General features: G+C 37.1%; 1 protein-coding gene across 18 annotated transcripts in view; it reads right to left on the bottom strand.

Moving 5' to 3' along the window:
* PHF21A (PHD finger protein 21A) overlaps positions 1-24866 on the bottom strand; it is a 159333-nt gene that overhangs the window by 98941 nt on the left and 35526 nt on the right. For all 18 annotated transcript variants that reach the window (XM_019656448.1, XM_019656445.1, XM_019656446.1 and 15 more), the window contains 2 exons: positions 20702-20734; positions 18272-18337 (listed from right to left, as the gene is read on the bottom strand). In XM_019656448.1, coding sequence (XP_019511993.1) covers positions 18272-18337; positions 20702-20734 — 99 coding nt within the window. The remainder of the gene's footprint in view (positions 1-18271; positions 18338-20701; positions 20735-24866) is intronic.

Raw genomic sequence — 24866 nt, forward strand, 5'->3', positions numbered from 1 at the left:
AATGGCTGGGAAGGAAGTCGGCTTCACTCTGTGACGAGTGCCTGGACAATGAGAGTAGTTTCCAAAGACTCATCAAGGATTTCTCCTGTCTACACAGCAGGACACACACAGTGGATGTTCAAGCCACAAGTATATATATTCGGGAGTTTTGGATTGTTTTTTCTAGGCTATCTAGATCAAGGATGACACAGCCAGGTCAAAATACATAGCTTTACCCTCAATAAGTTTACGCTGATCTAAAGTGATTCAGGAGGGCTAGTCCAGCATTTTTTTTTCCCCATGTGTAACAAGTGACCAACTCATAGAGAATAAAGGTAATTGACCAAATAAATATCCCTCGAGGCAAATAAATGAGCCATCAGGATAGTATAGACCCAGCCTGAGATAAAGGCTTCAGGCAAGTTACTTTGCCTCCCTGCCTCTAGCTCCTCTGATACCAGGTCCCTATGAAACTCACAGGGATGCAGAGGATTAATTTGATGATGTCTGTAAAGTGCTTTGAGCTCCTCAGAGAGAAGTGATATAAGTGATTATTATTATATCCCGCTGAGGTTGTGAGGTTGTACAACATAAAAGAGAGAAACAATATTCTTTGATAGTTTATTATAAAGAATTTTTATAGCCTGGCAAGATGTTTTCTAATTGTTTTTTATTAGTTAGTCCTTATTACACGCCCATGAGATAGGAAACAATCCTAGCTCCCTCTTCTAGATAAAGAAACCAAGACAGGAAGGTAAGTGACTTATGAAATGGGAGGAATTCTTATCTCCATTTCCCAGATAAGGAAAGCAAGACAGAGAAACTGAGGGACTTTTCTAGTCATATTCAAGAGGTGAAAGGATTAAGCATAATTAAGAATCTGGAAAACATCAAGGGTCAACATTACTTCCTTTGCAATGTTCTGACACTGTCTGACAGGAATCAGGGCACCTGAGATTAAATACGTACTTATTTTATCGTTTATTAGTTGTGTAATCAGAGAAGTCACTTTTTCTTTATGTGTGTTACTTTCATCTGCACACTAGGGTTCAGTTGGGATGAAATTAAAGGATGTGAAAACTATGGGCAAACAATGACACACTGTGCAAATAAGTTATTACCTTTATTAGACTGGTATCCTTATTGAGAATGTGGGTCTCCTAGCCTCTACAACTTTAGTGTAGACAATTCAGTGCCCTCAGACCAAATGAAATATGTAGTAATAATTTTTAAAATAGCTTTATTGAGATATAATTCACATGCCATACAATTCAATAGCTTTTAGCATATTCAAAGTTGTACAACCATCACCACCATCGATTTTAGAGCATTTCATCACACTAAAAAGAAACTCCAAACACATGAGCAGTCACTCCTTAGTCCTCCTCCTCCACCACACACACACACACACACACACACACACACAATTCTCTCCACCCCGGGCAGCCATTAATCTTCTTTTTGTCTCTATAGATTTGCATATTCTAGACATCAAATGTAAATGGAATCATACAATATGTGGCCTTCTGTGACTGGCTCCTTTCACTCAGCATAATGTTTTCAAGATTCATCCACGTGGTAACATGGATCGGTACTCCATTCCTTTTATTGCCAAATAATATTCCATCGTATGGGTAAACCACATTTTATTTAACCACCTATCAGTTGGTGGGTTGGTTCCATTCTTTGGCTATCATGAATCATGCTGCTATGAACATTTGTGTACAAGTTCATTTGGACATATGTTTTCATTTCTCTTGGGCATATACCTAAGAATAAAATTGCTGACTCACATGGTAACTCTATGTTTCACATTTTGAGGTACTGCCAAACTGTTTTCCAAAGTGACTGCACCATTTTACATTCCCACCAGCAATGCCTGAGGAGAAGATAACCGAAGGGAAACCATAGAAGACCATTAACTGGGTGTCTGTTCAAGGACAAGCTAAACTAGTTCTGCAGAATGACAAATTGTTCCGCTGACAAGAGGGATGAAAATGTTTCACATCAAGTTTTCAAAAAAGGGGGCATTTTCCTCCCTTTCTCCTCCCTTGCTGAGGCCCAGGCTCAGCCTAAGGGAACATAAGCAGCGTTTTACCCACAGGCTAATGGTGCTCCCTTCTCTAATGGAAAGCAATGCAGAACTTACAGAGCCAGGCTTTAAAAAGTCCTCTACCACTTCTCAGGGTCAGGTAGTAAGAGATGTCCTTTTGAGTCTCTCGAACCAGTATGTAAAATGTGCGAGCCTTTCTCTGCCAGGCCCTCACCGTGCATCAGGCTGAGTACATCAGGCTGAGCCCAGCCCAAATACATACGTTCAGGACAGGTCAAGCATATGCTAGCTCCAACACAGTGTATTCCTGCATAGTGGCATCTGCAAACCAAATAGAACTGGTAGGGAAACAGATGGCTTCTAAAAGGGGGAGAGAAGAAAAACAGAAGGTCAGGTAGAAAAGGGTTGGGGGAAAGAAGGGACTAGAAAGAGGATAAGAGAAATATCTTTTCTGGTTTTGCTCTTTCCACCTGTCACAGCACTCTCCTTGCTGGCTGCCAGCATGCTCCCTTGCAAACACAGCTGCAAGTGACAAAGAGCAGCCACTGTCCTACTCAGGGGGCCCTTCCATGTTCCATACTGTAAACTGTGCTGAAATGCCAACTGCTTACAAGAAAGGGAATTATACACCCATTAGAGCCACGAATAGCAAACTGCCAACTATATCCAATAAATTAGCACCGAGATCCATAGGTTCCTTACAAAACGACAGAAGACTACCCAGAAACGATTACAAAGAAATCAAGAGATTACATACTAAAAAATGTGGCTGATTTTAATTCTATAGATTTGTCAGACCTGTGATTAACTTAATCAATGTAAGACTCTATTCTGTCACATATTTCAGGTAGTCACCACATGTTCAATTTGCTGTGGGGCTCTGATCTGTTACAATTAAAAGAAAATTAGCGAGTCTTTCCTCAGCAGAATTAAGGATTGCCACTAGGGATTGCCAATGCTTCGCACCAAGTTTTAGAAAGGGCAGACGGTGGCTGTTGGGGACTTTTCCTCTTTTTCTCCCCCCTTGCTGAGGCCTAAGCCAAAGCCAAGGCAAGGGGAACATAAGCAGCTTTTCACACACAGACTAATGTTGCCAGCAGCGTTCCAGTGGCCTTGCTCACGGCAGGAGAAGGCGTAGTGACTAATACCGCTGGGTCTTGTTGAAGAGAAGTGGCTGGCTTCCTTTGATCAACTGAGTGGTGTGCTGATCAGTGTGATTTCCCGGCTCTGCTCACTATGAGCATGTTGGGGAGAGCAGGAGAGCTGACTTCTGAGAGGCCCATGCAGGGAAGCAAATTCCATAGCCGCCCGAGTCACAGAAAGCAACAAGAAATGAAAGAGGGCTGACCTGGAAGCAGACAGCATGTTACTTACTGATACAAGGATCTCTGGGAGGGGAATGAAGTAGGTGCTGCTGTAACTCTAATTCATCAATGGCAGTACTACGTGTAACTATTACACACAATGTTTAAGAGCAGAGTTCAAGCTCCTGAAACTATCTTTCAGGGAAGTTTTAATCACTTCATTTTGATGGGGGGGAGAAAAAAAATGGGAGTTAAGATTTTTTTTTTTAATTTAAATTGTGCAAACAACAACAACAACAACAACACAAAAAAACAGGAATTCATCAGCACATGTAGGTCTTGGCATCGTTTTTTGAGACATGGAAGTATGTTCCGCACCTGAGTTTGTGTGCAGGACCACAGCTGCACACCCTCTCTCCTATTTGCCAGAGAAGCAGCTTCTGGATTAACACAGTTAATCTGCCTGCACGGTATACAGACTTTTTCCTAGTAAACTGCAAAGTTTACCTAAAGATAAATATAGAGTTTCCTAGTTCTCTGCTCCATTCAGCTGCTGCTGAGAAACACTCTATTATCTCAAATTTCATCAGCATATTGTACTCCTTCCTGGGGAATAACAGCAAAAAGTAGCTTTCTAAAAGCATAGTTATGTCTCTGAGGTAAAATACACCACATTTCAACGACTTCTTCCAAAAAGGATAACTTTCCACCTTTAAAGTTTTAATTCTTGATAGAGTATGTCATTTCTTACACCAGATCTAATCATTGCTGCTTTAAAGAGTAAATAGTCAATTGCAAATTGAGCAAATTGCTTTGGCTATCCTAGTACCAGAAATGAAATGGATTAGGTCAGCAGGTGGCATGTCATTTCAGTGCTGCCTGGGGGCCCAAAATACAGTTAGGTCATTTTTATTCTGGTGACAGCAGGAAAGAAAGCCAGAGCATTTAACATTACCTTCCGCCTCCATTCTCATAGCCATCTTGGGCACAAAAGAGTTTACAGCAGCCCCTGAGCCTACATGTCCAGCATCTAGGCTGCTTCTAGAGCCTCCAGAGATACCCAAGTTGAAGCTGCCCAGGAAAATCTGGTACAGGACACTCTTGACTTTGATCTTCAGAGACACAAAGCTTTCTGTCCACTCAGGAAAGTGAGTTCTTCTTAACCATTCTTAAGCATGCCAATATGCAATTCCATTCTGCAGTACTTTCCTTGAAGACAGAGAATGGTCATCATGCCTCTACTCAAGGGGGTGAGGAAACTGTCTGGTCTCTGCTCCCAGGGAGAGAGGGATTGGAGGAAGAAATGGACTTAAGCCAAGAAACAAAAAGGAAGGAGATGGGGTTGGGGAAACAGGCAGAAGACAGGGTGAAGTGGGAGAAAAATCCTCCTGTCCAGAAATCAGGAGCCTTTTGCAATGTTGGAACATTTAAACAACCCCACAGCTTTTGTCAAGCCTCCTTTCCCCGTAAGTATTTCAAATTAGTACTGTAGTAGAATCGGAAACTGAGGTAGCCTCCCAAAGCTTGTTCCTATGATAAGTCAAAATGAGATCAGATTATTTAATTGTGTCTAGACTTTAAGGTGTTATGAGGTGATAATAGTCAACTTGCCAGGAAGAAGGAAAATGGGTTTTGATATTAATATACCAATTTCAAGACCATATGTCCTATCTTTAGACAACTATATTTATGTTTGTAATTGTATTTCTCTTGTCAGTTTTAATAGTACCTACCTAGTAAAATAGAAAATAACACCAGCTTTAGAATCAGGAGCCCAGGCCGAATAACTTAACTGGGGACCTATATTTTTTGTCTTCCTAGTTATCTTTTTGGAGAACGACTTCAATATATATTTAGTTCATCTAGAAATAATCTCAATCCTGCTTCAGGGGTGGCATATGACCCAGGCCTGGCCAATGAGAAGACTCCAGTCCCCAGGCCACAGTGAAGGGAGGCAGGTTCAAGAATGAACCTGAAAATCATGTCCATGTTTTGAGCTGGTGCTTCCAGGAAAACAAACACACACACACACACACACACACACACACACACACACACACTTCCCTCACTGGGGTTGATAAAATGGCAGGTTGTAAACCAAGAGCTGCCACAGGAACCAATGCCAGTACAGGACAACCTGAATCCAAATGAAGCCAAAAAAAGCAGACAGTGTCCTAAAACTTAGTTTAAGCCCCTAAATCCAGCCATGCCTGAAACCAACTATATCCCTGAATTTACTAGTCATATAAGTCAACAAATTCTCTTTTTTGCTTCAGAAACTTTGATGCGTTTCTACCACTTGAATCCAAGGGTCCTCACTAATCTACTACGTCAGCCAAATAAATTTGGAAAAGTCGTTCAGTTCCTATTGCATATCAGTTTTCTGAACTCCAAGGAGGAAAAAAAAAATTACGTTTGTTTACCTTACAGAATGGAAAACTGCTAAGTACTACGCAGGAGGCATTGATATTTTAACTAAAACAGAAGGTAAGGATAGAAGGAATAAGATATTCACAGGGCTAAATTGCTCCTAGCTGCTAATGCTGATAAGAGAACATTCTACTTCTATTAGTTTTCTCATCATTTGCCCTGGTGGGGCCTGTGAAATCTTTATCAAACCAGTTAATCACCTAGTAAATCTTTAAGTATTTTCCCTTTAATTTTCAGTTGACAAGACTTTCCACCTTCCTGGACATCTCTGAGCAAGCTACTTAAGTAGCTTACCATGATGGATACGCAAAGGGAAAATGAACAGTTCTATCTTCAAGGTTTCAGGGTGTGTGTGTGTGGGTGTGGGTGCGCGCGCGTGCAAGTGTCCATGCATACACACATGTGCTGGGAGATGAGGTAAAGGAATAATTTACACATAAAGGCAAATGAGGGAATGAAAAGAAGCTATTTCTACAAAGATGAAAATCTAAGTGCCTCAACTAATGTACTAATGTGCCAGACTGCCCCTTTCCCCAAAGCATCAGTATTCTAAGAGGAGACCTGAACTATTAAGATTATACTTTCAATTCAAAATTCATAACTAAATGTAATGTGTATTTTAGAATTTGTTGTAGTGTCCTGACTACTGCCTCATTTCACACATCACATGTGAAAGAATAAAAAACTTTCTGTAAAAATGTACCTGATTTACAAAACATTAATATGAAAGGGTTATTAGTGAAACAAATACCTAAAAGTAAAGGTACTAACTGCTAGTCCTCTTTTGAGCGATAAAAGTGGGAAAATAAACAAACAGGAAAAGCACAGCTACATTTTTCAAGAGCTAGGAAGAAAAATAATGAATGCATTACACTTTCAACTTTCAAAGTTTCTGGGCCTACATATTAAGTCTGAATAAAATCATTCTTAAGAGTAGGTTTTATTTCAAGATGTTTTCAATACCTTTGACATCAATTAATTTTGTTCTTTCTACATAAAATGGTAACTATAAGCTATGATTGGTTAAAAGCATGGCTCAGCATTTCCTAACCTTAATCAGTGTTTCATAAAAACTGAACGTTAATATTTTAAAGCAAATAAAAGACACCCTTTTCTAGAGGTTTCTGACTCACGAGAACGTTTCTGAAAGCTAAAATACATTGGTAAAAGTCGCACACTTCTAACTATAGAGAAGAGTCAAAGAAGAATTTCAATCAACTCATTATGTTTCTTTAAATTTTTTTTTCTAAAAGGATAAGCCGAAAGAGTATTAATATGATAGTCATTCTTACAAATTACATTATGTAAAGTTTCTTCTCTAGCAGATTCAAACAAATCATTAGTTTTGACAAGCCAACACCATATAAATTTGTTCCCAGGTGATTTTCAGGAATTAAAAATACTATGTCGAATTGGCTTGGGATTATCAGGTTTAGTCTGGGCAATATCAAACAACTTTAAAATCAATTTGCCTTTTCCTACACATTTTTGTATGCCTGGTTCCCACTTCCCAAAATTCTAACTTAACTGGTCTAAGATGGAACCCTCGATGCAGCATATTTCAAATGCTCTTCAGGTTATTTAGGGTACAAGCTAGAGGTGAGAACCACTAGTCTACAGGTAGATGTGGCATTCAATACAAAGACTAGATTTTATGTGGAAATTCTCCTATTACTACTGAGAAAATCATTACTACTTAAATCTCTATCCTTTCACTCACTTACTAGTGAGTAAGTAAGCTCCTTAAGAGAAACCCCATCAGACACGTTCAGCTCTGAGGCCCACGTGGAATGCCTGCCACATAACAGGTGCTCCATAAATATTTGTGAATGAATGAATTAAAAGCTGAAAGGTACACCTCAGTTTTAATAGCTTGAAGCAATATAGTAGAAGCTTTCTTAAACCAATAATGATCAGGACCAGTAATAAATGAGATAAGAAAAAAAAAGTCATGTAAATCAGTAAACTATAAAAATTTGATATGCATTCCTAAGCATTTTAGCTTAAATGAACATTCATTTGCTAATTTTGTAATATAGGACCAGGCCTATATTACTTGTATGGATCTACACGTTAAAGAGTGTCAATATGTCTTGTCTTTCTTTTCTTTCATAAATCCTAACCATAATGCATCATTTTGGTGAAAGCTTAAGACATTTGGAAGCAATGTGAATATAGAATCCTGGACATTCATATTTTATTCCATTCTTTTACAGTTATCTCCCCAGATGTAACTGGGCAGCAATCTTTTACTAACTCACCTTTATCAGCTCTTTCCAAAGTATTTAACTTGGTTTTCATGGAAACAACTTGTTTTTTTCATGTCATTGGTTTATGTAATAGTTAAACTACATAATAACAAGAACAAATGACTTAAACAGGTTTGGGAACAAATGCAACTCACTCTTGATAACTATTCTACAACTGCGGAGAAACATGTGTGAGTATCCAGGCAGCAGCCTCCTGGCCACAGGCGTTCGGGGGGAGGGAGGAATGACAGGTCAGCCTGCGAGTCCGCTGAGACTTTTTTCTCCAGAGCGCTTTTACTGTTACACAAATGCTAGCCACAGGTTTCTTCCCACTGACCTTTCCAATTCCCTAGAGCAGTCAATGCATCCCTTCCATCGCAGATCATCTGAACCGAGACCCAACAGAAAGTGTCACCAGGTCTATATACTGCACCATCAGAGGCTCAGGGGCAGCCGGAGTCATGGAGTCTCTTAAAACAAAACACCCCACGATGTACATCCAGACTCCCCAATTCACATGTACGGCATTTATCAGTTAACTATCGTGGGATCCATTTAAAATATAATAGAAGATGAGCCTAAAATCAGGACCTTAAACAGGCTCAACTCATTATTTCACCTAAAGTCTTTGTAGTAAGAGCCTCAAAAGAATAGCCAAGTAGAATAGGTCTGTTTTGTTAATTTAGAATCAGCTCCCAGTCGGCAGGTGTCTCAAACCAGGACATTCTGGCAACAAAGAACTGCTGCCACCAGGAGGCTCTACAACGTACCTTTTAATGAAAGTCTTAGAATTTAAAAGATTCTTCCTTCTTTATAGCTAATGTGATACCTTTGCAAATACACGAGTTCTCCATGGAAAGTTTTTTTCAATAAAGTTATAGCATTCCTCTTCCCTACTCCCAGGTAATAAGACCCCAGATTCTGGATTTTATAAGAAGGAACGAGGGCTATAGAAATCTTTTTTAATTAGGCAGCAGTTATGTTTTTACTTAAACCTTTCCCAACAAAGCTGATAACTCTAACCTTATTCCATCGGACATCTAGCGGAAGATTCTGAGAGCAAAACAGACTGCATTTTCATTGGTGTGGGCTGTGTGGGCCAGCATCTAGGACACATTAACTCAAATTATTTCTAGGTTCAATGTGTGTGAAGGTGACAGCAATGGCAAAAATAAATATTTTCACTTTAAGGATCTGTGAACCTTGACTGTTTTCAAATTAGTCTTAGCTAGTATCACAGTCAAGATTTTAAAACAAGGACCTGGACTTTTAAAAAACAGGTCATTGTTAACAATTTTTTTAAAAGAGTGGACAAATTTGTTGACAATTGTTAATGTCTAGGAGTCTAAACTTGTTCAAGAGGGACACGTGATTTCTATGGTCCACGAAACATTTTTAAACCTGTGCGTTCACTTCATCAATAATGGCTTTCCCAATCAATGAATCAGGACTTTGCTGCAAAATTCTAAGGTAGATTTATTTCATAGGTGCTCCTGTTTAAAAGATCTTTAGACAGGGAAACATTATGATTTGCTATAGAATTTCTTGTGCTTTGTGTTAGTTAATAAGCCATGTGCAGTCCTTCTCCCCAGGGCTGAGTTCCATAAAACGGTTACATTATTTACAAGTACAAGTACAAATAGTTTTTAGCCTTTTGCTAAGCTGATGAGCTTTTTACTTATCTATTTTAGAAACTAACCAAGTGCCACTGCTTACAAAGATAACTGATTTTATTTGCTTTTAGTAAAAAAAAAAAAAATCAAGATAAAATATTGAAAAAAAAGCCCCAAAATGTTAGCACAAAAAAATAAAAATATTATTGGTATTAATCTGTTTTGGTTTACATAAAAACCATAACTGAGGGTGTTTCTTTTCCAAGTTCATATTATGCTTGATTAAAGGAAACAGTAGAACAGTTCTTTTCACTACATCTTGTCCAGGGGACTATTGATGCTTAGGCCTTTTTGTTTCCCATTTTAGCACAACATGAACAGTTACCATCACTGCAAGTCACACAGCTATAATCTTTGGGTGTCTATGAGTTCCATAGGAAAGGGTTTCCTATCATTTTAGAATAGCCTTTCTCAATCAGGATTCCTCATTTGAACCACAGAACACAAAAACTTATTTCAGTGATTATTTTATCAATTATCATAAGGACAGTACATAACTACTGGGTTGTCGGAAAAGTCATGATGTATTTTTTCTATGTTTTTCGCTGCAAAACTGCATCACGACTTTTCCAACAACCCAATAGTGCCATTGTAGGTCTACAGGACTGTTAATTCAATACACATAATAGATGAAAGCATTAGGGCTTAATTCTTCCATGGAACCCTGGCTGGTTTAGAATCTGCAGGAGAAGAAATTTCTTGAATTATACAGGAAAACTTATACTTTTTGTTCTCCATGTTTTGTTTTCTGAAGAGAAAAAAAAGAGAGAACTGGTGTTTCCTTTAAAATGTCATCTATAATATGGCTCAAGCTGAAATAAGTAAAATCATCTAACACCCTACCTCCAGCAGCAGCGAAGGGTCTCGCAAGTGCAAACAGGCAGCAGGCTGTTCTAGAGCCTGCCCCCGCTCACTTAAAGGAGTTTTTCTGCCCCATCCCCAAACTGAGATCTGGTCTCATGAGAAAGCACTACCCTGGCTAAATGCAACAGAGATTTTCCAGGTGAAAGCTGACTCTGAGAGGAAAAGTATAAAAATATGATCCTTAGAGGAATTTTCCTCTAAAACTCCAGGCTCCCAGCACATTTTCAAGTTTGTCACTGGGCAGATTTCACTGTTAATCTGACTGATGGGTACAAAGGATAATCTGGAAAAATAAAAATAAAAAAATCTGTTTTGGATGGAAATTCAAAATACACCTCATTTCCTATTTTGCAAAGGTTCTTCTGTCAGCTAATTTTCCAACATGGAGAAAACTCCAGTTCTGTAATGTCTTATAGATAAGAAAGTCTCACCACATGAGACATTTAGAGAGCTAAAGCCTGAACACCTCCTTGCATTCTACTGCTGCCCTACCACAAGGGTAAGGAAAGGAGGAAGGTTTAACTATTAATATTCTAAGATGTAACTATCATAATAACCTCACAACTTCCAATCAGTTACTTAGAGAAAAATGAATGGATATAACCAACAAAGGAACCATTATAGGTGCTTCCTTTTTATACTAGGCTTAACTGTATTATAGTGTTGGTAAAATGAAATCTGATTAAGACTTTAAAAGGATATTTTGAAGGTCAGTTCAAAGTGTTTCAAACTTCTAACACATGACTAAAAGAATAGCTGGGACTGAGTCTTCAGGACTGATAAACTCTCAGCATCTAGAAGGATATCGGGCCAGGCATCAAAAAGATGCTCAGTAAATATCTGCCAAATAAGTTGATCATTAAACCTTCTCGTTTACATTCAAGGTGGAATTCCATCCAGCATGTTAAATAGCTTAACGTTTACAAAAATGACCCCCAGGATGGACACAATCTTTCTAGAGGGCAAGCAGGTCATACAGGTTTCAGAAACTTTGGGGGATATCTGCCTAACTCACAAATCCCTTTCTCTGAGAGGTGCTCCCTAATCTAGCTATGTCTGAACTAGTGGCACGGTCCCCCTGGCCAAAGCTGACTGGACAAGGGCTAGAGGCCCGGCTCAAACCGGGCTCTTTCCAAAAGTCTGGAATGAGAACAAGCCAGTGAGTCTGGGATGGTCTCTTGAATCGAGAAGACACAAACTTAGAAATGCAGCAGCCAGAGGCCGCCTGCCTGTCATGTGTACAGAGACGCTGAGAAAGCCAGCCCGGGAACAGGGGAAATGAAGCAGATGCAGAGAAGGCCAAAGACCGACAAGAGACACAGACTCTCCAGTTCCAGCCCCAAAAACTGACCCTGGGTTCCTGAGATGTCCTAATATGGTTTCAATCCATTCTCCTTTATGCTTAACCTAGTTTGAGTTAGATTCCTTCACTCGCAACAAACAAGTCTTTGTAAAGACGTGTAATAAAACATTTATTTCCTCCTGGTCCTGTCATTTTTTTTTTTTTTTACTTCCAGGACATAATCAAAATTATTGTCCAAATAATTTATGTCCAAGGGTGTAGATGTACACTGCAGACGAGGCAGAAAACAGTAAGAAACGGGGAACAATCCGAATGTCTAAAATCAGTGAACTGACTAAATAAACTCTATGCCCACATGACAGGGCACTACCAAGTCACTAAAAACTAATATTCTTGAAGAATATTTAAAAATGGAAAGAAATGCTTAAGATATATAAAAAATTAAGTCTTTCAAAAATATTAAGTGTAGTGCCAATCTCAATTTTTTTAATACAAATGTATGGCATAGAAAAAAAGAATCTAAAACATGGAAGTGAGATCACACCTAAATTTGATTTTTCTCCTTGCTGAATTTTCCAAATGATCATGCACGACTTTTATAATGAGAAAAAAAAAGTTTGAAGAAATAATAGACTTCCACCCCCAACGCCAATATTCTATCTCCTCCCACAGGTCTGGCAAAAAACAAAAGAAAGAAGTTATATTCCATTAACAAATTATTTAAATATTAACTCATTGATTTTAAACAAAAAAGACTATTTTTGAGCAGATGGGTTTTAGAAGGAAGATCCACATTCCTCCTGGCCAACAGTAGTCAAGGAAATGGGTACACGAGGACCCTTGGGATCTATCTAGCTTTGTCCTATTTATACACCTCCCACCACTCTCCCTGTCATTTTAAATAAATGTAAATATCATATTCTTCTTTGACGTTATTTTAAATTCAAAAGAGCCTGGAGCCCCATGGCCTGGATTCCCATCTGGCTCTACCACTTACCAGCTCTGAAACTGTAGGCAAGTGACTTAACCTCTCATCCATAGAATGGGGACAAATAAATTGGTATATTTAAAGCACACAGGAAGTGTTTGGCAAATATAATAGTAAGTGCTATATAATTGTAGCTATTACTAACAGTATCATAGTTAGCATTAACAGTAATGAAAAGAATACGAAGTGCTCTGTTTTCAAACTCTACAAGCTGACCCTCTAATCTTCACCTGACAGGGGGTCTGCTCTAGCGATCCTAAACTACCTGTTATTCGCTGAATATGCCGAGCTGTTACCTGCGCACATGCTGTTCTTTCTGCCTGGAAGGGCTTTGTCCACCTAGCAAATCCCTACTCACCCCTCAACATTCAACTCCGATATCAGCTCATGTGTGAAGGCTTGCATAACTTCCCACCAAGGTCTCCCCTTTCCAGGAACCACACATATTCTGACTTCAGATTTACTGAAATTGTTTACAGGTCCATATCCCCTCTGAAAGTCTGCACTCAGTGAAAGTAGGCTCTAAATATACATTTGTTGGAACTTAAATAATCCAAGGAGTAGTCACTTATCTGTTTACTGCAAGCCAGAACATCAATGAACAAAACAAGTAAAAATCACTGGCCTCATGAAGTTTATACCATTTCTAGACTTTGAGAATGGTATCAGTTATCAGTTTAACTGGAGAAGGGACATGATATCCTATGGGGCTTAAACTCATGAGTAGTAATATGCTTTTATTATATCTACTATTATTATTATTATTAGATCCTAAATCTATTCTCCACCCACAAGAGAAGAGCAACCAACTAAAAGGGACACATTTGGGCTGGCTGAGTGTCGCGATGGTTAAGAGCTGGCTTGGGACGCCAGAGGGCCCCAGTTCGGATCCCACACATGAGGGCTACTGACACTGCCCTCTACAGCTAAGATGCTGAACAACAGCTCAACCTGGAGCTGGGCTGCCGTGAGTCACCGGTGACAGTGGCGCGTAGGCTGCAGCCCCTGTGGCAGTGGGTTGCCATGGGCTACCGTATGTAGCCAGCAGCCAGCGTGAGCAGCCATCCTGAGGCTGGCGACTGATCTGCCTCGCCCAGGAAGAGCGCAATGATGGTGCCAACTTGGGCCAGTGAAGCAATGTCCTCCACAACTAGACTGAAGAACAAAAGGATAGCAACTTCTCTGTTCCCATCCCCCAACCCCCCAATTAAAAAAAAAAAAAAGAAATACAAATGCTTTTCTGTGCTAAATATTATCTTATGCTCAATATTATGCTAAGTACGCTACTCGGAATAAAGAAGTAAATGAGACAAACATGTTCCCTGACTGTCTAGCACGGAAGACAGATATTTTAAAAAGTAATCACATATATGTAATTACAAATTATAATAAGCTACTGTGGCCGAAATTACTGATTATCCCCAGTATTTATCCCCGCTTCTTACTCAGTACCAGAGCCCCTGAGTTTTATCGGCCCCTGGCCACCTGGAAGAAACTACACTTCTCAGCTTTCTTTTCTCCTACTGACTAAGTTCTGACCAATGGGATCTAACTGGAAGTGGTACATACAACTTTCAGTAAACATCCTTAAAAAGAAAGGGTTTGCTCTTTGTTGCTTCTCCCCTTTCTTACCAGATGGAGCAGCTATTTTGGACTATGGTGTGGAAGCTTCCTGCTGAGAATGGCAGGGCAACAGAGGAGGAGGAGCTTGGGTGCCCTGACGCTGTGGAACCACTGTCACCAGCTCTAGTCCACCTACAGAGCTTTTACATGAGAGGGGAACAAAATTCTACCTTGGTTAAGCCACTTTCACTTTGAGTTTTTAGTCATTCACAGCTGAACCTAATCCTAAGTGGCAGAGTGGTGAAGGAAAAATGAAAGGTTCAATGAGAGATTATAATAGAAATAGTTGATTTTGACAGGAGGGAAGGGTTTCAGGGATAGGACTTCTGAAGAAGTCACATTTAAGCTGCAATCTGATGCCTGGAGGTGGGGTGGCAAACTGTTCAAGGCAGAGGAAATTAAAGATGCAACTACTATGGCTTAAGCCTGAATCACCACAGGGACAAGCAACAAACTTTGGGATGATAAGATTGCTTCTACAACGAATTAGAATGAAAGCAGAGCTTGAAAGCAACTAAGTGTGTTGGCTCCAATATCAGAATCTCTGCTCTGACAAGCACAAGACCACATACGCATGTCAAAAATGAGGAATGAGGAGTGCAGAATGAGAATGAACCATGTTAGAGAAATGAATAATGGCTTCCACACTTCAGCATTACCAGTGTTTAAAACAGTTGGACTCTCTGATTAGAGTGGTTCATATAACACGAAGAGAATATCATTAGATTTTTAAATGCTAACTATGAAACAGACAAGAGTTTCGTGTTCAACTTTCTTTTTAAAATAACGTTTCTTGTCTATTTCTGATTATAAAAAGGAAACATATTTATTGTGGAGAATATAGCAAGTATATATAAGAGTATAAAGAAAAAATAAACTATCTGTAAATATATGTAAGACTAAAGAAAAAATAAACTACCTGTAAATTTAAAAATAAATGACCTATAAAGTATCATTTTATACCGACATTTTTTATACATATTTACACCCCTATATACATATAATACCTACAACACATACACAAATGGGATTGTAACGCATATGAAATTGCACGTGCTTTTTCACTTATTTTGTCATGAGCAGATTCCTATGTCATTAAAATAAGTCTGAAGTCATGATTTTTAAATGGCTACATAACACAATTTCTTTAGCCAATCAAGTCTAGGGATTTCCAGCCTTAAAAACTGTCAACTTGACCCAGTAAGTCAAAAGATGACTTCAAAACCTGCCATGGAAAGTTTCTATTCAGAAACCTCAAGCTATAGTTTGAAAGCACTGCAACCTTCTAATCAAGAATTCAATGAAATTCACTGAGTTTTAGCGATGAAGGGTGCTCCCTCAAGACCATATTCTCCCAAATAGAGCGTACTATTTCATAATTAGTCTTGAGGAAGAAATTGAATAAGTATCAAAGACTGAGGTAGCAATAACAAACAAGAACTAGTAAGAGCTTACTGTAAGAATTAATGACTACAATAGTTTCATTTTTTTTAATAAAGTAAGAGAATGCATGCATCTGTTACTTGCATAATTAAGTTTTCAAGTGGATATAGAAAAAAATAATTACAGAAAAACGCATATAGAAAAAGGAAACAAGTAACAACAAAAGGTTAATCATTGTTAATTCTGGACTATGACATTCTTTGAACTATTCTGTATTTAAAATTTTTCTCACAGTCAAAAAATTAATGTTAAATTAAAATACAAGTCATGTGAGTAAGGTAATTCAGATTTGAGTTATTAAATTAGAAGGCAAATCATTAAGTTTCTTTCCCCAGAGGCTAAGTAGATCTTGTGAGATAAAAAAACAAAAAGCTGAGCATTCGGCATTAGGAGTTTGTTCTAAAATAATACTATTTTATACTAAATATCAATGTTTCATGTTGAAAATAAGTCTGAGGAAAAACTAGCTTTTAAACTTTATGGCTGTGCTTCCTTCACACACTATCCTACCAAAAAATGATACATTTTCTGTTCTATCAAAAAGGTTATTTTTAACAGCTAAGTAAATATTTTTTAAAATTGCAAGGTTGTGTTTCAGTTCCTGAGTCTAGTTCTCTTTACTGATGCTAGACGCATTTTTTTTTAAATTCTAGTATCTAAAATCCAAACAGTTCAGATGACAGTTTGCCACTTGATGAAATGTCTTACTGAACATAAATGGTTGCAATTTTTTTTATTAAGTGAGGTCTCTAGAAAAAAAAAAAAGAAATAAAGTTGCAGAAATAAACCAAATCTCTACATCAGTGTTCACAAACAAAAATTTCAAATAAATGCAAATTGTTTTTAATTACCCCCCATTTTCCTCAAATGTAGCCTTAGGTTGTCTTAACTTTGTGACAGCATCCCCCGCCCCCTACTCCACTAATCAGTTCTCACCTTCTTTCCCTGCTGGAACACGTGAATTTTTCAGCAAAAGTGACTCATTCATTGGCATCTTGTCAAACTAACCCTGAAACTATAAAGAGGCTCAGCGCTAACAGAATTCGAAAGCTAGAACGCTTTCACTAACACACATCATTTTGACTTTAGAGAACTGAATCACTATCAGAGCCAAATACATATTAACAAACTCTGTTTATACTTTTCCTTAAAAACTGTTCTCCACCATGCCACCTCCTCCCAATTTTAGTTTGGCAAAGCCCTAATCTAAAACACTTCCTGTCTCTGGAGAAGACAAGATGGGGGAACGTAGAAGCATAAGAACAGGAAGGGGGAGAAAAAAAAAAGCAGTTGTTCATTCAGCTTGGAAAAAGATTCTATTCTGAAATATCAACAACTCATATCTATTCCACAGAGTTCTCAAAATTTATTTCTCCCCTTAGTTAAATGAAAACACAATACAATATACAATACAAAACAATAAAAAATCTCCAGGAATAAATTACTCTCATTGCTATTATTTCACTAAAAAAAAGTTGAAAAAACAACATAAAAATCAATTATTGAGAACTATTTAGTCAAAAATCTTCAGTGAGATATCACTAGCATTAACTATCAATTGCAAATCAGCGAATCATTTTGGTTCACACACATTTACATACTCCAAGCTAGAAAACTGCTCCTTTTAACCAAAGGGAGAGTAGTGGGGAAGGAACCAAAAAACAAATGATTTTCCAGATTACCATAGACATTTACTTATAGCTTTATCAATTGTCACACTCCACCTGGTGGCAGGAGCTGTCTGAACTGGTGAAGTGGAGGTCATTATACAAGACATTCCAAAGAATACTTGCCAGGCTTCCTTGGGAAAAAGCAAGGTGGTCTTGCCCTATATAGATTAAGTCTAACAAGGTTCCACCAAAGTTTTGTCACATAATAGTAGTTCAGTATCTAATAAAGATTAACTTAAAGGTATAACAGTAATCAGAAAGGGAGACCTACATTTAGAGCAATCTATTTACAACCATTAGCTCCATGTAAGTTAAATGTCGCTTCAAGCTTTTAAAACAGGTAACTAGGCACATCCAGCAGCCGCAAGATTCTCTATCACATATTCCCACTAACTTTCTTTACTCCTTTCCCCTATGGGTAAACTACAGAGTTTAATTAACACAGTTAACAGCAGCTTGCCACATTGCTTTTAGATATTCGCCAGTAACATATACCCATGGGATACTCGAGGGACTGATTTCAACCAAAAATAAAAATAGATAAACAGAGCTCAAACAAAATTAAAACTGAGTCTGGCTGCCCACACTTATTTTCACACATAAGGAAAAATAGCAGTTCTCCTAGAAGCCTCAAGCAGGCATATCTTTAGAACACAATGTTAAAAATATGCCCCCCCCCCTTTTTCCCCTACCTGTTTCTCACTCAAAGCTGTGATTTTGGCTTGGAGTTCATGAAGCTGTTTCTTTAAATCAGCATTCTGATTGGAAAGAAAAAATATCTGTGAGAAAGATATTTCATTCGTTAACAGAATAGTAGCAAGAAGACTTTATGCATACTGCATTACAAACGATGAAACAACCTTAAGCATTTAGCCAATCAAATTTACCATGCATTAAACTGGAGTCATATTATCACTACCTAATGCATAGATCCTAAAAATAGGTTCCTAACACTAGGACAGGGGGCAGCTCCTTAGCAACTATTTTACATTATAAGAAGTTTTATATTTTAGCATTTTGCACTGTAATAGTACTACTTCTTACTGAAAAATAGTTATTTTTTATATAATAGAAAGTATCAGTTGACAGAAAACCTAAAGCTCCACTAATCAGACAAAAGGAGGAAAATGGAAGTTATAAAGTCTGCGTACACTGCATGCTTAATGGCATTATCAATAAAGATAAGAGATTTTTCTCTACTTACCCTCTCCCTTATTTAGTGGAGGACATTTGTTATTTTAGCCTACATTTGAAAAGCCATCAGAGCTACAACTGCCTTAACACTACATCATTCAAATTAACACACTACCAGGGCATTTTCTCAGTTCTCAAATTCTATGAATCAAAAAGGATACTATTTTAGATGAGATACACCGAGTATGCTTGCCTTATACTCAAGTGGGGAAAAAAATACAAAATTAAACTTTTCAAATGTTTAATGTAGCAGGATAGCCTACTAGCAGACTGAACACCACCCCAATGAGAGACCCCTTTTTCTTCATCGTTTCACATGTAATTCTTTCAATTCGCCCTGCCTGGTCTGCCAGGGTTGGGTCATACATCCTCCCTCTCATGTTTACTCCACGTGGTCTTTTTCATAAGTGTATTTGATATAAGGCCTTTCTAATGAGATAACCCACAAGGCTGTCCAACAGTTTTCTGCGCCTCCGATTCTTCGTGTTAAGAGTGCTCTGTTAGGGGGTGACTGGTTAGCTCAGTTGGTTAGAGCATCATGCTGATAACACCAAGGTTGCCGGTTTGATCCCCGCATGGGCCACTGTGAGCTGTGCCTTCCTTAAAAGAGTCAACTATGCCACGGTAGCATGAAAGGAATGTATAACCAGTGACCATGGCTGCTGCCCAATAAAACAACAAAAAAGACTGTTCTGTTATATGACCCTCAGCTATATCAGAAATGCTGAAGTTTCTACTAATATTTCAGTTGCTGATAACATAGGTTACCATATTAAATATAAAAGAATCTATTAATCTAAGGTCTACTGCCTCTTCATTCCCTAAATTTAATTTACATAATATATTTCAAAAATAAATAAAAATGGAGAAGCTTCTCACACAAGTTGGAGTGTCAAACAGGAGTTAAGTGTGGGCTCTCAATGCCAGCTCCCTGATCAATAGACTGTGTTTAAAGCACAATGGTTAGGCCACCAGATGCTAAATTTGTAGAAATGAATACTAATCCTACACTCAAAAATCAATCTGCCTCAGTACCATTCCTCAATCCAAGAACTTCTTTTACTTAAATTTAGAATGAGGCATGTATGGTATGTTAACAAGCTAAAAATATATATACATATATTGAGTACCCGCTGATGAGTCTAGGTGTTCTATGAACAGATTATGAGCAAACAAATGCAAGGGAGAAATCCTGAGAGAGTCTGATAAATACTCTCCATGCTTATGACCCACTGTCTAAAGGCTGTAGAAGAAACACTGCCCGAACAATAAATAAAATCATCGAAGACAAGATAACTTTTCAGGAAGATTTCTCCTCAGGGATAGAGAATAAAATGCCTAACTCAAAAACTTCTATGAGAATATAAAGAAAAGGTAACATTTGGTGGATTATTACATAAGGTACTTTTAAACCCTCTTTAAGGGCTTTTTCAAAAATAAAAAAAAATTTAATGCTTTTTAAAAACTATTCTAAAATTCTTACCCTGAACATAGTGGGATTAAGTATTTAAATGTTCTGTACTATATCTGTATTATAAAGTATGAGAAAATAAGAATGGTTCTGGGCCATTTCAATAATTTTGAGACTACAGAAAGCCTCACAAACTCTGATTTTGAATAAGTGGGCTTACGGAAATAAATTTAAGTTATATGAAGAGTATTAACACTCAATTTTCCCCCCAAAATATTCAAGCAATTAACATAAAAGCAAATAACAGTAACAAAGATGAAATGATAGCTTTATTATAACAGAATGCCTGAATTTTTCTAAGCCTCTAAAACATGATGATCAATATGCTAATATCATTGCTATGAAAGATGAGATAGCTTTTAAATTTTAAGTATTGGTCTATATTTTAGTAATTTATGGTCACTTTATTTTAAATTATTTTAATTTAAAATTTAAATGAATAAAAGTAGCAAGTTACCTGTGGATCCTGCTTCATTTGAGCAACCAATTTCTGATAATAAAGAGAGAAAAAGAGTCATCAGTTTTACATATTAACTCACTATGACTAATCAGGTTTGGCCCAAAATCTAGAATGTTAAGTCCACACACACAAAAAAACGAGCAACACCACAATCAGAATAGACCAAAGGTTTCTGTGATCTATATAAAAGGTTAATGAGACACTCTTCTTAATATATAAAAACAAAATCAAACTACCACTTTATATTTGAAATAAAAAGCTCCTGCTTTTTAACAAATCTGGAGATGGGATGGGGGTGGAGGGTTTTTAAAAGGCAATTTACACCAGCTGGGTGCTCCAAAGCCAAACATCTCTTTAAAATGTTGTCATTGTCTAGAGTCCCAAACAAGGCCGGGAAAGAAGCTGCTCCCATACAAAACAGGCCTGTTTGAATCCTGCAAAGTGCAGATTTCGCAAGTCTGCTGGTTTGGTTCTTACCGCAGAAGGAGCCTAGTGTCAGATGTGACTTTGCTACTGTCTTCACTGTGAGGGGAGAGGACGATGTGCTCAGTAGAGCAGTGATGCTCAATATTTGAAAATCAGGAAGTGAAGGAGCAATAATGCAAAACTCTACCTACCTGGGTTCCTCTGGGAAGGAGAGTGCTACCAGAATACTGAATGAGAAGGACCTTTACTAAGAAAAACAGAAGTCTAAACAAATGAAAAACAAAGAAAAATGTTGTTTGATCTAACCCAACTTCTAAAAGCATTGCTGCCCAGAGGTAACAACGAGGGATAAAAACATTTGAAGGATGAAGGAGTATCAGAAGTCTGATTCCTAAAAGTATCTGGGAACAAGCTGTTCCCCAAGTGAATTTTTCATCTAACTGAAAATCTGTCCCTCTCTTTGGGTGACAGGCAGTTTTAAATGTTTTAGTCATAAAATAAAGTCTTTCTAAAATATAGTATATACTTATCTGCCTTCTTAAATAGGAAAAACAGGCTTTTATTGATACCTAGAAGCATGATTACAATCACTAATATATTATTCTACAAACAATACAAGAAGGTCCTCACTGCTGTTTTAAAGAATTCTGTGTCTGCATTTTAGCATCTCACTTGAATGCCAGTCAGCTAGCAAATCTTGCTACTATTATTATGCCTCCCTCTCACAGCCTCTGAACCCCAACTCAGATTTGCTCCTTCTGATCTGCTGTGTAATACACTCAGTGAACTAATTCCAAGATGAATGAATTAGGCTGTAATAACCTAAGAAATCCCCTTGAGTAAAATGGATAATCTTTCGTAAACGACTTCTAACGTTTATTCTAGTTGGTCGAAAGTCTTTACTTCAGGTGCTAAGCTATAATACATTCTAGATAACTGAGGATGCCAACCATGTGACCTCCAAATACACAAGGTACATATTACTATACTCTACTATACATGTGACACATAGTAACTCTTCTATATCCTGGTCTTAATCTACAAAATAGTAATAACACACATTCCAAGAGCTCAATGATATTGAAAAACAAGGTTTTTATACATATACATTTTTAGTAACACAGCCTAAAAGATAGCCACACTCTTCAATGAAAAAAACTTGGGGTTTTCCTTTTTGATTTTGTTACTAGAGTTGGCTATTATATGAAAGCTGCCTTTTTAAAGCTGAAAAAGATTTTCTTCCATGACGCTGGAATTTAAAAACTGACTGATAACTATTCTAAGTCTCCACCTCTAGAAAAAATAATTAAATCACCTTTTCTACCTATAAGCAGTCAAGCTGCATTTTATACATCATCTGAGGCAGGACTGGACACGCTGGGCAACTTAAGCATCCAAATTCCTAGTGACTTTAAGGTAACATTGTGTTATCAAACTTCAGTTACTTTCTATTGCAAGAATGCAGCAGTCTTTTATGAGCACATACTTGATGCCAGGGGTTGGCACACTATACAGCCCACAGGAAATCTGATCACCCACTTGTTTTTGTAAATAGTTTTATTGGTACACAGCCATGCCCATTCATTTATACATTTTGTCTATGGCTGCTTTGTCCGTACAGCAGCAGAGCAAGTATTGTGACAGAGACCATAAATGACTTACAAAGTATAAAATATTTGACTATTTGGCCCTTTACAGAAAGCATTTGCTAAGCTCTGCTTTATACTACTCTGTTCCATGAAGAGTAAATACTTTGAAATTTAAATATGGTTTCCATTAAATCTGCATAAGAATCATCAAAAAGGCAATTTCTCAAAAAAGATGAGATGTCTATCACGTTTATTATTTAAACATTTATTCAACAGCAACCATGGATACATCGCTACTTTCTTAATCATCTCCTATCCATAAAGAACAAAAATTTACTTCCATCACGGCAATACTAGGTAGTTCCATAACACACTTTCTATCCAGTAAGCTCAGTCTCAGCCCTAACTTCATACCCTAACTGAAAATGTACCAAAGGGTGGCTTCTGCCGCAGCCTAATAGCCAGTGCTTACTTTGATGTCATTTCTGGGCATCCCTGAACTTGTCAGGACCAGTGATCATATAGGTTCCCACATATCCAATCAGAATAACAATATAAGATTTACAAACAAGGCATGTCACTTGGATTTACTGTTAATTCTTAAATTTTTTTTGAAAAGTAGAAAGGTATTCTAAATGTAACTGGAATGAAAATATCTTATATACTTTAAATGTTAAAATACTACCAATAAACATATAAATGTTTATTACTGCAAAAACAGAATATATAATAATTAAGGATGAATATGAAAGCTATTAATTTTATGCTAAAAAACAAATAGTTAAATCTATAGGGAAATAGACAATGTGAATACTGAGTGGGATAATTTAGGAAGAATATATATCCCTTTTGAGTCAACAAATGTAATTTTAAAATGTAAATTAGATTTTAGAACAAAATGTACATTAAATTTTTTCAGTTATAATTTTCATAAAATTGGTATGCTTGAATTAAAACACAAAACAAAATAATATTTAAGAACTCTATTCAATTTTTAGTAATTTAGTAGGTCACCAGTCTTTCAAGAAAATCTTACTGGGATTTGTTCATATCTTGTGAGGATGAACGAAAAGCAGAATGTCAACTTTGCCATCTCAAAATTTCTTGAGAAGAGGAACATCTCCAAAAATCACATACAATTTATTAAATTATCTCTGATCCATGCAAATTTAGATTGATTATTGTTCTCTAGAAATTCATTCTATGATGACGTCAGCTTTGAACAAATTGTGAACTTAACTATCATCATTTGCCATTCAGCCAACTTGGGTATTCAACACACCTCTGTGTTAAAATACTTTCGTCCAGGAGGAAAAAGACAAGCTTGTTTTTGTAAACAGATTTTTAGCCTCCTCAATTAGTACCAGAAGCAACGCCAAATAAAATAAAACGTGCTTATTTTATTATATACTAAATTTAAATATATAAAACTTATTACATAATAAATTTCTTCGAGTTACCATAAAAACAAAACACACTTCATAGAGAAAGCCTGTCTACACAGCAAATTCTAAGACCACTGCTGAGCAAGAGTTTAACAAGATGCAAAGCAGCAGCAGGGATTTCTGAACATACAGAGAATTAATGTAAAAAGTACGTACGTACGTACGTACGTACGTACGTGTGTGTGTTTGTGTGTGTGTCTCTGTGCATCTATATACATATATGTGCCTTTTTAAGCTTTCTCATCCACATAATTCTGAGCAACTTGCAAATTTAGTAGTTATCAAAAGCCCAAGGTGTTCTTCCAACAATTTCAGAAATTAACCTTATAATAGACTATTCAGATAAAACAAAGGAAACCATACCTTAGAACAAACACCTTTAAAAAATAGTTCCCTTCTCCTATTCCAACATTCTGAACACTAAATAGTAGTCAACTCATCATCATTTCTCACGTTTTATTACCAAACATTATACACATGTATGTGTCTCTTGAACCTAGTACCACATCCAACTAATGTCTAGAAAAGAGATATAAAACAGTGATATTCTGTTTATATAATAAATGTTAATGACTTATTAAGGACAATTTTTTGTCTTGGTTACAGTTATATTAAATACAACATATTATACATATTTAATATATAAGTTATATTTAATATATAATGTATTTTAACATAATTATTATAGCATATAAATATAAT

The sequence above is a fragment of the Hipposideros armiger genome, unplaced genomic scaffold (assembly GCF_001890085.2).
Source record: "Hipposideros armiger isolate ML-2016 unplaced genomic scaffold, ASM189008v1 scaffold_258, whole genome shotgun sequence".
Lineage (NCBI taxonomy): Eukaryota > Metazoa > Chordata > Mammalia > Chiroptera > Hipposideridae > Hipposideros > Hipposideros armiger.